The 13,080-nt window shown below is 49.1% G+C and overlaps 3 protein-coding genes across 3 annotated transcripts; 1 reads left to right on the top strand and 2 right to left on the bottom strand.

Annotated features, from left to right (window-relative positions):
* Window positions 1-4,315: 4,315 nt before the first annotated feature.
* On the bottom strand, window positions 4,316-5,425 carry PEX2_059070 (casein kinase II subunit beta; the record flags this gene model as incomplete). The annotated part of the gene is made up of 1 exon (XM_016743180.1): window positions 4,316-5,425. The coding sequence occupies one exon, from the start codon at window positions 5,423-5,425 to the stop codon at window positions 4,316-4,318; it is 1,110 nt and encodes a 369-aa protein (XP_016595902.1).
* Window positions 5,426-6,231: 806 nt separating this feature from the next.
* PEX2_059060 (uncharacterized protein) lies at window positions 6,232-11,134 on the bottom strand (the record flags this gene model as incomplete). Its single annotated transcript, XM_016743179.1, has 9 exons — window positions 6,232-7,197; window positions 7,259-7,510; window positions 7,570-8,311; window positions 8,365-8,371; window positions 8,501-8,577; window positions 8,752-8,909; window positions 9,189-9,414; window positions 9,464-10,858; window positions 10,914-11,134. The coding sequence occupies 9 exons, from the start codon at window positions 11,132-11,134 to the stop codon at window positions 6,232-6,234; spliced, it is 4,044 nt and encodes a 1,347-aa protein (XP_016595901.1).
* Window positions 11,135-11,802: 668 nt separating this feature from the next.
* PEX2_059050 (putative JmjC domain protein) lies at window positions 11,803-12,844 on the top strand (the record flags this gene model as incomplete). Its single annotated transcript, XM_016743178.1, has 2 exons — window positions 11,803-12,771; window positions 12,824-12,844. 2 exons carry the CDS (start codon window positions 11,803-11,805, stop codon window positions 12,842-12,844), a joined length of 990 nt encoding a protein of 329 aa, XP_016595900.1.
* Between the last annotated feature and the right edge of the window lie 236 nt (window positions 12,845-13,080).

Below are 13,080 nucleotides of genomic sequence, written 5' to 3'. Positions count from 1 at the left end.
CGATCCCTGCAGAACGAGACAATATCCACACCCCACATAAATAACACTTCCTTATCCCAACATATTGGCCTAGTTGAACTGAAACGGTCACTTGAATTTGCTTTGAAGGATTCCTAAATTGGCTATGGAGTATATGGAGTACGGAGTACTTCCAGATGGACCCGAATTCCAATAAAATCCATCGGATGATGCAATCTGCAATCCGTAATCTGCAATATCCTCCGCCCCATCAAATCCACTATACCGGTTACTATATACGCAGTACGGACGTGGTCCGAGAATTTTGCTGCGCCTCAACTCTTGGGTTTTACCCCCCCCTCCTTTCAAGCATTTGTACTTTGGCCCAAGACAGCACATTAACCAAGGTCCCCCCTTAAGGCTCAAGCCAAAAACTAGAGCCAAGTAAAACACGCCCAGCAGTCTGGTTTCCCCCCCTCCCAACAGTCACATCCACTTGGGATTGGCGATGTTTCGCCCGGCTAGAAAGGACAGTTTACATCCGAGTCCCAATAGTATCGGAGGAACAGCCCGCCTTTGACTCCTCCAATGATTGCTATCGTCCGGTGGCACGGGTGTGCCAAATGCAATACCACAAACAACCTCAGGAGATGATACTATGATGCGAAAAATATGGCGCCTCAAGATCTCGGCTGGGAACGTTCAACTATGTTGTAGGTTACTATTTTACTAGTCACTTGAGGATTGGGGCTGAAAGGGCCAGAAAATCAACGGCTTTAATTTAGGTACGGAGTACGGAGTAGTTCTGTTCAACCCACATGGGAGAAGTTTAGGGGCCAGAGGCTAAAGGGCTAAATGCATTGAAAGCCAGTACGTAGTCTTCTTTTTCCTATTCTAGCTTAGCTTTCAAGGTGGGAGGGGAGCATCTTCTTATCAGGGTTGGCGGCTCTGGTCTGCAGCGTTCCCGCCTATCCCCCATCCCTGACTCATGTGGATCAAAAATATGGAGATATGCAGAGCGCTCTAGCATTGGCCAAAAGGGAAGGTGTTTTATAATAAATCATTTTTTCACCCTCTTCCAAATTCCCCTCTCTGCACGTTGCATGTTGCATGTTGCAGTGATTCACCCGCATTGTCCCCAACCTTATCTACAGAAGCCAAACAAGGCCAACTCGGTCAACATTGCCGAGTATGCTTGGAATGGAAGTGGGAAATGTCGAATAAGAAAAGGGAGGTGAAAAAGAAGGGTCTCTCAGCCTTAGCTTCCATGTTAATTCCATGTTGATTGACAATTATTTGGAATGCTCGAGGTTACTTCACATCGGTACTCGGTGCTCCGTACTCCGTACTCCGTGTAGATGGCGGAGGATATAGTTATCCATGGCACATACAATGTACTATTCCGAGGCAACCCCAGTCCGATAGTAACTCTATATAGTCAAAACAAACGAAATAAACAGGAATATGCAACTGAAAAAGTACAGCGGAACAAGGTTCCCAGGGTTATCCACTACATATGTGACCAGCCAAGAAGCTGAACATCAATCCCGTTGAAATGATGATAATATATGCTCAATAATCAAACTAATAATCAAACTAATTAGCGTATCACCGTCCAGACCCATAGGGCGCCTTAAGGGATATGCGCCGTCAAACTCCACATTCTGCAGCGGAGCTGACCGCAGTCATCACGGGAGACCGCAGTATTGGGAACAGGAGGTCTTTCGGCTTCTACATCGGGAGTGCTTTGTTTGGCGAATCATTCTAGCCTTGACAAATGAGGAAGTGGATGCGACGAGTGCATATGCATACATGGTTAGCATGGTTAGTTTGGTGTTTTAGTACTCCGTACGTACGTAGCATTTTATAGATCGGACTATTTTTGGATGGACATGCATATGGAAAAGACTCGGTCGAGCTCGGTCAAAGTTTGGTTGGATTTCGGCTCTGGCTTTTGGGGGCGGTTTGTCCAGATTAATTCATTGCAAGGTCGTTCTGGGGTAATTTCCACGTATTTGAGAGTGCGTGGCACTAATTGGGTATGCATAGTACTAGTTAATGTTGTAGATTGTCAGCGACGTCCCATATGAGCCTCTACAACATGATTATGGGGCTTTTGATAACGGAGTATTCATTGGAGGATTGAGAATTTAGGCCCGGGTTCTTCCCGAAGGGCGAACGTGCGCGTCAATGTTTACTTGCGTAATAATCATTTTATTTACACTTCCTCCAAACCTTGACAAGTCCTCAGTATTGTAATCAAAGGCTTGTTTTACTCTGACTTTCCTCCTATATTACTTCTAAATTCTGGCCCCAATGTTACCCCCGAGGGCGTTTTATATTGCGGGTCAAAGCGGCAGATACTCTAACCTTGGTCACATTGCTTTGAAGTTGATTGAAATGTAATTTCATAATTTTATAATTAAAAAAAGGATCTCGGTTAATATGGCTTGATGGAGGAAGGAAAGGCTGTTCTAGCCATATTGCTAGGAGTTCACCTTCGTAGATAGATCACAGCATCTCGGTTGTAGTCTCCCAAAGTAGAATTCGTGTTTTCGTGGGCCATCGTGGACTTTGATAATGACATCATTCCCCGAGAACTAGTTAGTTATTATCAGGACTATAGTAAGCAACGTGTCTTTCTATTGCCAATTCACTATACAGGATCTATCATATTAGGATAATCAACGAGGTCTAGGCTGACTGTCGAGGCATAGTCACTAGTGCCAAGATATAAGATTATGCAGGGACATTAAAGTTAAAGATCTCACTATTCATTCAAAGCTCTGTATGTCTCCTCATATTCTTACTGATATAGACTTAGATGAACTAGGATGATCAAAGGCGTTAGCTAGAGTGATAACATTGTTCGAAACACCAATATAGGAATGTGATCAATTATAGACACTAGTAAAGATTCATATGCACTGGTGGAAAGAACTAAGCGCTGAAGATTCCAAAAAAGAATACAAAACGAAACCACTAGCTGCTTAACAAAAAAGAAAAAGCAGAAAAGACGAAGGTGGCAATACACGAACCCCTCATTCAACTAGAACCCATTACCAATAATCAACAAGACCACAAACAATGCACTCATCAGCCCCACTATAACAGCTCATTGACGGCATCCAATCCTTCGGAATCACAGAATCACACGCATAAGTAACAAAGAACCGCCCTTGGCCTATGCCATATGCCCCATACATATGCCCCATGTGACAGTTTCCAGCGTTACACCACTATCTTAGGATTTTAATAGGACGAACCAAGTCAAATGTATTTACGCGCCCAACCCCAATAATTGACCAGGATTGTGTGGGCATGCATATACATATACGCTAACAGTTATACGCATATACGCTAAATCCCCAATGGAATTTCCAGGTGGACCGCTCACCCGCCGTTCCGCCTGCCCGCCAGTCCGGTGCACTAGACTCAATGTGATTTCTTTGTACTTGGGTACCGAGTTCCAGGGATTATAAATTACATGTACTTTTTATTGATGATAAATTATGAATGATTATGTTGTATGAGTGATTCTTATAAATCAGATTGATAAGTGACAAGTAAGGCTAAGGCACGGGCTAATACGAGACTGCTGTCATAGGTGGCACGGGCTTGGTGCATCCTTGACATCGGCGATGCCGATGTGTCAAGGTCCTGGATGGGAAGCAGTCAAGGAGCGCTAACGCATAAATGAATAAACCCGGGGACTTGCTGCATTGTATTTGGAATGTTTGAGTTTGACATTTCTAATCAAGTGGGTTGTGTCGGGGACGCGTATACGAGGTCGTTGGGCAACGGTCACATGCAGTGGGAGCCTCAAAGATGGAGGTTTAGCTTCTTCTTGCAGATCTGTAGCGAATAGCGTACCTGAGGCTCTGTTGCTCTTATGATGATTTGTCTTTTGATATGCGGAGGTGGGCCCTTGAAATGCTGGCTCATCTGAGACCTATGGGAAGTGCGAAGCGGGGAAGAAAAGATAGCATGGCAAGCAATGTGTACGATCACGTTCCATTCAAAAAAAAAAGGTAATGTGCGAAGTCTACGGACGTAAAAGAAAAGGAAGAATAAAACAATGAATGGGGACAGATTGATCCTGGTATTCGAAATAAGAGGATCATGGAAGGAGGCCAGGGAAGATGCGCGCAGACAGAATAAAAGCCCAATAGATTAGAAGAAAAAACAAACGAATCCCATTCAAAGCAGCGTGTAAACCAAGCTCAAACATCTGTCATCATCGTCATCAACTCCTGAACCAATCATTCCACAGTCAAGGGCATGGCACAGATCTTCCTCTGACACGTTAGACTCAATCTTGGAAACAACCACGAATGCAAGTTTTTTTTTTAACTCTTCATCGACCGTGTACGTCCATCGGATCTGTGGAGACTAAAGCGCCAAGGTTTGGTCGCCGGCGCCGCATCGGGGCTTTCTTGCGGTTCGCAATTGCAGCATCTTGCGATTGCTCCGGGTTCATCTCCGTGTCACCGTCCTTATCGTCCCGTGCGTCCTGTGGAGACAGCCCGTGCTCGTGATTCCATGCCTCGTCGAGCTCGACAACGTTCCTGGGTTTCGTGCGCAGCCATTTCATGCGCGGGCCGACACGCGAGACCTCAGAGACCTTGAAGCCGTAGATCCTAGGGTCATAGATCTTACCCTTTCCAAGTCCCGGGCAGAGGTTGGGTGTCCGGACGCCGTTGATTTCCAGCGGCTGGTTCTCGGGTGTGGGCGACTGTGCCTGGCGACTTGCCGGGGTTCGTGTCAAGGAGCCAGCGCGAGACTGTGTTGATGCGTTTCTTGGCGACATCATTGACAATGCCGCATCCAGACGGGGCCCGATATCCAGATCTGGGAATGTCATGAAGAATAGACATCCGAACGTCGTACCGAAGAATGCGCCGTCGACGGAGTGGAAACGGCTGTTGGGGGGTGTATAAATATCCATGCAACCGGGACAGAAAAGCTTGACCGTCTCGTGGCCAGGAGTGTCGGACCGGCCCACGGGGAGAACTTTGCATCCGTTGCAGTTGACTCGCGGACAGGTGCCGAAATGCTGCATCTCGTATTTTTCGAGCATTTGTTGAATGCCGGGCCGCGAAGTGATATACCGTTGGTGGATCAACCCATACAGGAGCTCAGCCGAGCTCTCGATCACGCTCAAATCGCTTGCGACTCGGGCGTGTCGCCGATCACCTGCTCTTCTATATGCGGGTTGATCACCGCCGAGCGCATCGTCTTCATCTTCCTCCTCCTCCTCTTCCTCCTCCTCTTCCTCGTCATCCTCCGGCTCCACATCGAGGATCATCTCTAGTGCCTCCTTGTACATAGGCACCTGCGACTGGAGACCAGTGAGATTGAAATCATCCTCAATGAAGTCCTCCGACACCTCTGCGAAAAACTCATGGCCCATCAACGAACAAAACGAGGAAATCCAGGACTCCGGCGCTCCTTCCGAGGACGACATGTCGAACGAGGCGGACACAGATGACGATAGGGTCGATTCAGACAGTTGACTCAAATCCAGCCTGTCGAGGCCGTCGGCCAACGCCGAACCTATCTCTCTCGACACGTTGCCGAGCTGGGGGGTGAGGTGTTCGGGGATGTTGGCGAAGACGAAGCGATTTCGTCACGCGGAGGAGCTGGGTCGTGGCGGGGAAGGGTATAGGAGTTGGAAGGTGAGAGTGAAGACTTCAAGTATAATCGTAGGAGGTCTTGAAGTTGATGGAGGGGCCGAAAAGCTAGACGTTCATGGCAATGTGCGGGAGGGGGGAGATTGTGCGATCAACGGGAAGAGGTTGGATCTAAGGCTGAGCCCCACTAAAATCTTATCAGTTTCTTATGGTCTTCATATTGAAATTCATTAGATCACTTACCAGATCTCAAAGACACTCGGAGATTAATCTTGGTGATTCAAGCTGGAGGTTGGGTGTGTCGGTCGAATCGGGTTAGGTTCGTTCGGTTCGTGGGGGCGGTGGGCAGTTGGAGAGAGAGAGGCCTTTGAGGGCGGTTCACGTTTCTGTGACAGCTATTATTGTGTCTGTCGTTTTCCACGATGGCAAAAGTGAAGTCAAAGCTGGCAGATTTCGATTTGCCTGAGTGGCAGGAGTCACGTGCCAGCTGACGTGGGGGATATAGCCCTGGAGAAGCTGCCCAGCTGATAAAGTCTGTATACGGAAGAGCCATTCATATTCATATCAAGACTTATTTAACTGGCCTTGAATTAGTCTCGTTGTTATCTAGGTAAACCATCAAAGGGTATTGACTAAAATATCAAAACAAGTCCCGAATGACTCGAGCAAACTCTCCCTCATCACCCAACACCCCCGATAAACCTTCGCCAGTGTTCTGAATCTCCCCATCCGGCCCAACGAAGCCACCAATACCATCACTTGAACTGTTAGGCATGAAATTACCAAAAGCACCAACAGCCTCAAACAGGTTTGTCAATTCTTGACTCATTTGAAGTCCATTGAGAGGACTATTTCCAAGTTCGTTCCCACCATTCATGGGCCCGTACATAGACAGGTCCTGGATTGGATGTCCCGCGAGTCCGGCCATGGCCACTGCAGCGCTTGAATGAGGATCACTTGAGTCCGGTCCAAAAGGACGGGCGACAACGCCAAGTTTCTCGCCGATCTTTCGTAGACCTTTGATTGTCTTCCATAACCGCTTGGAGACGTAGGACTTGGTACTGAACCCGTTGACTAAGTCGAGCGCCATGTAGAATTCATCACGGACCTGTCGATTGAAGTCGACCGGCGCGTGGGATACTGCTAGGAACAGCACCGCCAATGCAGCAACCAGGAAATAGTTGAACGTTATTTGCTGTGATCGGTAGATATCGGACATCTGGTTCAGCCGAGTGAGGACACGGATCGAGTCTTTGGCTACTTCCACAACAGTCTGGGCGTGGCCTCGATCTTCGGCAATGCTAGCAGGGGAATGGAGCACGGGGCGATAGATCAGGATGCGCAGTTGGTTCATCCGCAGGTACAAGACAACCCTGAGTCGCCTCATGCCTCTGCTGACGTTTCCACCGTTTTTGGGTGACTCGATAGGATGGAACTTAAGCTCGTCTGGAATTTGCTTGTACCACTGTAAAATTTGGTAATCCAGATAGCCGATTCCATCACGACGGATGTCAGTGGTGCCTTCAGAGCCCAAGCCAGAGTACCAGACCTTGGAGCTGATCCGGTTGTATAGGACCATGCAGCGCAAGTAAGGCAGCGATGCATCCTGTAAGTTTCACATGTTAGTTAATAAAGGTAAATGCGAGGCAAGAGGTATGCAACCGTACAGGGTCTGGTAAGTTTGGATCAATATCTTCGTCCTGAATCACGAAAGGTAGCCCCGTCCCGAAACTCCATCGTCTATCCAAGCTGTAGACTGTCCAGAACAGCCGAGTGATATCGCTCCACTGCTGCTCAACTGGGAATGACTTCAACAGAGCGTCACGACGATGCAATCCCATCTCTAAACACATCCGTGCCGCCAGTCCAATAAGCCGATAAGCCATCGCATCATCATCTGTATGGTAATGGTATGTGGCCTAGAGTGGAAACAGAGTTAGATATATTGACTGCGGTTTTTGGAAACACATGGACTTACCACAATAGCAAAGAGCTGAATGGTTTTGATGGTATGAGGCTCCCACAACTTTGATTCTATAAATGGCTTAACATCCAAGTAGAGCCGCTGCCCAAGTTCGCTTTGACCGCCCCCCTCCACGACCAGCGTGGTGGCGAGAATCAATTTAAAAATAATCGAGCTTTCGTCATGAAGACCATCAGAGCCTGGGAACCCTCGCTGTGCAAAGCCTGTTCTGGTAGCAGCTTCGATGAATGTGTACAGCAGATTAGCCTGGCTGGTAACCTTGGCGATATCCACCAGCGGATACATCATCCCAATCTCTTCCTCGTAAACCTTACAGAGACGCATTGCCTCTTCACGCGGGATCGTCCATATTGGATCCTTGGTAGGGTGTGTGGTTGGAAGAAGCTGTCCCAGATTGGGAGGAGGTGAGCCCGCTGGAGAAACATGTGCAGTGTTCAAGTCATCTGGGATTCCGTCTTCCGCTGGGGTGATACCCATATTCTGCAAACTAGATTTTGCCACGTCAAAGTTAAAGGCTGAGCTTGTTGGACCATGAAAGCGTGGGTGACGGGCTCGTGGCTTTGCTACCCCGGCTTGCATTGGAGTGTAGACCGATTGAGATCCGTCGCGAGAGAGATGCTCAAACCCTGGTGAATCAAAGTTTGGTCTCTGGGCACGAAGATCATTGAGATTGGTGAATAAGCTATTGACCTGGTCTTGTAAAGTAGTGATCTGATCTGTCATTGACCGGAACTCGCTGGCTCGGCTATCAGTATCAAATGTTGGTCGGGTTTTTGTTCCTTGACTTACTCCGAGTCTTTGAAATTGTTATTACAACAATTAGGTGCATAGCGACCTGGCGAGTGGGTCAGCGCCTGGAACCGAGGATCGGACAGCTCGGACGCAAGAGCTGCGAGGCATCAATAGGAAGTTAAGGGCCACTTACATTCCAAATTCAGGTGACCACACCGTTGACAAGGCATCTGGCCATTGCACTTGATCTTGCGCCGCTTGCATTCATTACTGAAAATTCCATGGTTAGCTCGGCTCTGCCGACAAAAGCACCTAAGGAGAAAGCAGAATCGGATGACTTGGAATGCAAAACAGGTTGTCCGACCAGTAGCAAGGCTAGAAGGTGAAGCAACCGAGGTAATGGAAAGCAAAAAGTGCCGGATCATGCCATATCATATATCGTACCATGCAATGGAGATGTAGCGATTCCGCTTTGTGCGCGCCTGCGTTCCGTTGCCTGGTTCCGCCTTTCTCTTGTTGGAATCGGACGCACCGATGGACTGATCACGGGGTTCCGTCTGCGGTGGTGACATTTCAAGCTGAGGTGACTCTGAAGCCATGGCCTGCAGAATATTCAAGCGGCTCAATGAGTAGCCGGAGAGAGATACAGGCGTTTCAAGTGCGGAGAAATTCCTCTCTCGCGGGGTTTCCCCAGATTCGGCTTACTCATCGGATTATCTAGTCGGTCATTGGCCTCGGGGAATATTTACGCTTGGAGAATATAAGAATGTAATGATGGCTAGTGAGAATAAAGTTGTTAATTGAATTGTATTTCTCAACTCAAAACATGCAAGGCTCAAATAAACTCAAAGGAAAAGATATCAGCGCCTCAATTGCAAAACCGCTGAGACCAGCCACTCTTTCCCAGCCAGCAATGACTGCACCAACTGAGCCTTGTGCTGAGGGTTTTGGCGCAGGAAGCCAAAGCCTGTAATGAGCCCAAGAATAAGAGAACCCTGTAGAGCTTTCCGGAGACCACGCACAATCCGTCCCTTTCTCGTGAGTTTCGCAGTCCAATGCCGCCACACGGGGAACTTGCAACGCAGCCAGTAGTGAACTTGAGTGAATCTGAACACTGTGTCAGTAACAATTAGGAATCAGCAAGTAAGAAACGTACGGATATGTTGTAGAATTCCAACCATCAGCTGTGCTGTACCAGCTAGAGCAAGCCCCACGACGGAACACACTCTTCTGAAGCGCATCCTGCACCTGCCGAGTCCATTCACGCTCAGCATCCTCCTTGACTTCATACGAGCTGACTTGGCCATTCAAGATCGGCTTGATGAATTTTAAAGAGTAGTCTACCGCATTCTCCGTTGCGAAAATAACACTGGTATGCCCTGTTGCCGTATTCGGGCCGAAAAGAATAAAGAAGTTCGGGAAGGAATCCATTGCGATGCCCTGGTATGCCTGGGCACCTCCACGTTCTGCCCAGACCTCTTCAAGATCCTTACCCTCCCTCCCAATCACCTTCAGTGGGTGCAGCCATTGGTTGGTTTCAAACCCGTTTGCCATGATGATCACATCGGCGGGAATCTCCCTAACCTCAACTGCGTCTTCAGACTTGTGGGGTGGATAGTGGCGGCCCGGACCAAGAGTCACACTCTTCGCATGGACCCTTCTCAGAGGCTGAGTAGTCAATTCCACATTTGGAGCATTGAGACTGCGATACCAAGTACCGTCGATGATCCGCCTTTTACAGCCGAGGCTGTAGTTTGGTGTCAAGATCTCATGGTATTCCTTCGGCGCGAGTTGACGCATGTGGTCTAAAAACTTCTTCTCTAGCCGCGGCCGCGCTCTTCGGCCCCATGCAGTGTCCGTGAACATATCGTAGAAGCTTTTCTCCAGCATGAAGAAAGTAACCCTACGTATGAACGACGCCAGTCCAGGCACGTGAGTCATCAGTCCAGGAGCCCATTTGTCGTACAAGGGGAGATATTCAGGAGAGATTGTATCAGGCTGGACCCATGGAGGAGTTCGCATGAGTTGGGTAATGGATCGAACGTTGGCCTCTGGCTTGGCCAACTCGGGCACAACCTGTGCGGCACTGCAGCCGGAACCAACCATGATGACATTCTTGTCCTCCAAATCAATCTGGTCATTCCAGCGAGCCGTATGCATGATCTCACCTTCGAAGTCCTCAATACCTGGGATGTCCTTCGGCCATGGCTTAGGTTCTACCAGCCCGCCAACACCACTGACGACCACCTTGGCTCGCACAATTTCTGTCTTGACATAGACCTTGTGATGGCCGTCCTGGGCTGAGATTTGATCTCGCTCGTGCTGAGCTAAATCGCCGGTTCCAGGAACAAGGTGCGAGAGCGTAACCTCCCATTCCTCGTCATCCTCGACCCATCGAAGTTCCTTAACATCGGTATTCAACTGGATCTTGTCCACAATTTGATATCTCTCGCAGACATCTGCCATATACTGTGCCAATTCTGGACCAGATGGATGCATTGTAGACCAGTCCTTTTTCAGAGCAAAGGAGAAGGAGTAGAATACCGCTGGTCTTTGGCTTCCAGGTTAGCTATTCAGTAACCAGGCACTGGACTTGGATAACCTACATGTCGCAGGCAGCTCCCGGATACCTGTTAATCCACCAGGTACCCCCAATACCGGACTGGCGGTCGAATATTCGGAATTGGTCTGTTCCCAGGACCTCTTTGAGACGGCAGCCCATGGCAATCCCCGACTCTCCGGCACCTACTATCAGGACCGGGTAATAAGTCTGGGCATCCTTGCCGTAGGCATGGCGCTTATGAATTCGGGCGAATGAAGAAGACATGTTGCAGGGGAACAGTAATTAATTGAATGACTGTGAAACCTGGGAGGACAGAAGTAAAATGTCAATGTAGAGACCTAACGTAGCACAAAATGCGAGAGTATCTTGTCTATAAAAGGACAGGTCATGTGGATGGCCTTTTGTCATCCTCAGCGTGCAATTGTACATTGAGCGTGCAAGTGTATATGGCTTCTGCACAACTGCGGGGGGATGTATCTTGACCTCGGCCTTCATCGGTTTCAGGCATCTTTATTGTGATCAACAAGTGGGGTACACTGCCTATATCGCTCATGATTGGATAATGTTCAGAGACTGGAATGAAGGAGAAATGAGGTCTAGGAGATATCGGTGACGTCTTGTGTCAACGGAACAAGAACGCTCAGTTAATCATGCGGCCATGCCGAGGCCGATCTATTTGCCCGAAACGATATGAGGGAGGTTGTATGTAAGAACACTCGGATTTATTTTTGGATGTTCTTTTCAGATGTCCCTGATTATGCATTAAAGACGAGGGTCGTTTAAAGCATAAACCGTGCAGAGGACTTTTCTATGTACATAACCAGCCCTGGAGCTATGGGCACACTCAATGTTGTCTCGGAGATCCACCCGTGGACTATCTCGGGTCTCCGATCTCCAATGTCTCACCCTTTTCACCTCCCACGTCAATCTGGATGAAGCTTCAGCAATGGTCAATCCGAGTCTGGACGCGACTCCCTCGTTCATTCCTCTATAATAGCCCCCGATTAAGCGTCCGAAACCTTTCCGTTTCCTCAAAACCTCAGTGCCGACCTCTTGACATCCTCGAAAATGCTACTTTGGACACCTTCCAGCAGCGATGCTTCCTCCCCGAACAACCAGCAATTCTCCCGCGATCTACCTTCCAAGACCTCCCCGCACTGAAACAATGGTTCAAACGCGCGGGTCCGGAGTCAACACCAGGCACTTCGAACCCCGTCGCAAGCCTGAACGTGGAGTATCTCCACAAACACGGCGCTGACGCCTTCGTCCCACTCGAGCTCACGGAATCTACATCGACAGACACTACATCCGAATCGAACGGTGGGACAACAGAAACACTTAGCTTCCGGCAATTCCACGCGCCGCTCACGCTGTTCCTCGACTGGATGCGCACGGCTGAGACCACTCCGCAGTCAACGCGGCTCTACCTAGCACAATGCCAGCTCCTGGACCTCCCTCCCGTCCTTCGAGAAGACTTTCCGACACCGGAGCTTGTAGCGCGTGCGGGAAAGGGCGATGTGTATGATACAAATGTCTGGATTGGACACCCGCCCACTTATACGCCGCTCCACCGCGACCCGAACCCGAACTTATTTGTCCAGCTGGCTGGGGAAAAGGTTGTGCGGCTGCTTGCGCCGGTGGATGGGCAGGCTGTGTTTGGGGCTGTGAGGAGGCAGCTGGGGAAGAGTGGGAGTCGGGAGGCAGCGGCTTTCCGGGGCGAGGAGATGATGCAGGGGATGGAGAGGGCGCTGTTAGATGAGATGGTTTGGGGGACTCCGGTGTCTGCCGATTTGGATGCGGGGGTTGGCTTTGAAGCGCGGCTTGGGGCTGGTGATGGGTTATTCATTCCCAAGGGGTGGTGGCATAGTATTAAGGGTGTTGGTGAAGGTGTTACGGCTTCGGTGAGTATGTTTCTTTTCGTAGGCTTTATCTCTGTCGCTGATATGCTTGCAGGTCAACTGGTGGTTTCGATAGTTCAATGCGTTCTTCGAGCCTTGAAACCGCTGGAAATAAATGCAAATCATCGGTAATGCCGCACATTCGTTCTCAGACTGAATACCTCTAGAAGTTATAGAGGATTTAAGATGGGTTGGGGAAGTTCTGTTCTAGGAGACTCCCGATGTGACAGCGTAAGTCCCCGTGGAAACACCAGGGCCTCTCAATAAGCTCACTATGTGTCGTAAGATGCAATCGAAGACAAAATATCCAGC

Source organism: Penicillium expansum (assembly GCF_000769745.1).
Source record: "Penicillium expansum strain MD-8 chromosome Unknown contig190, whole genome shotgun sequence".
NCBI classification, from domain to species: domain Eukaryota; kingdom Fungi; phylum Ascomycota; class Eurotiomycetes; order Eurotiales; family Aspergillaceae; genus Penicillium; species Penicillium expansum.
This window is presented reverse-complemented; position numbering and strand designations above follow the sequence as displayed.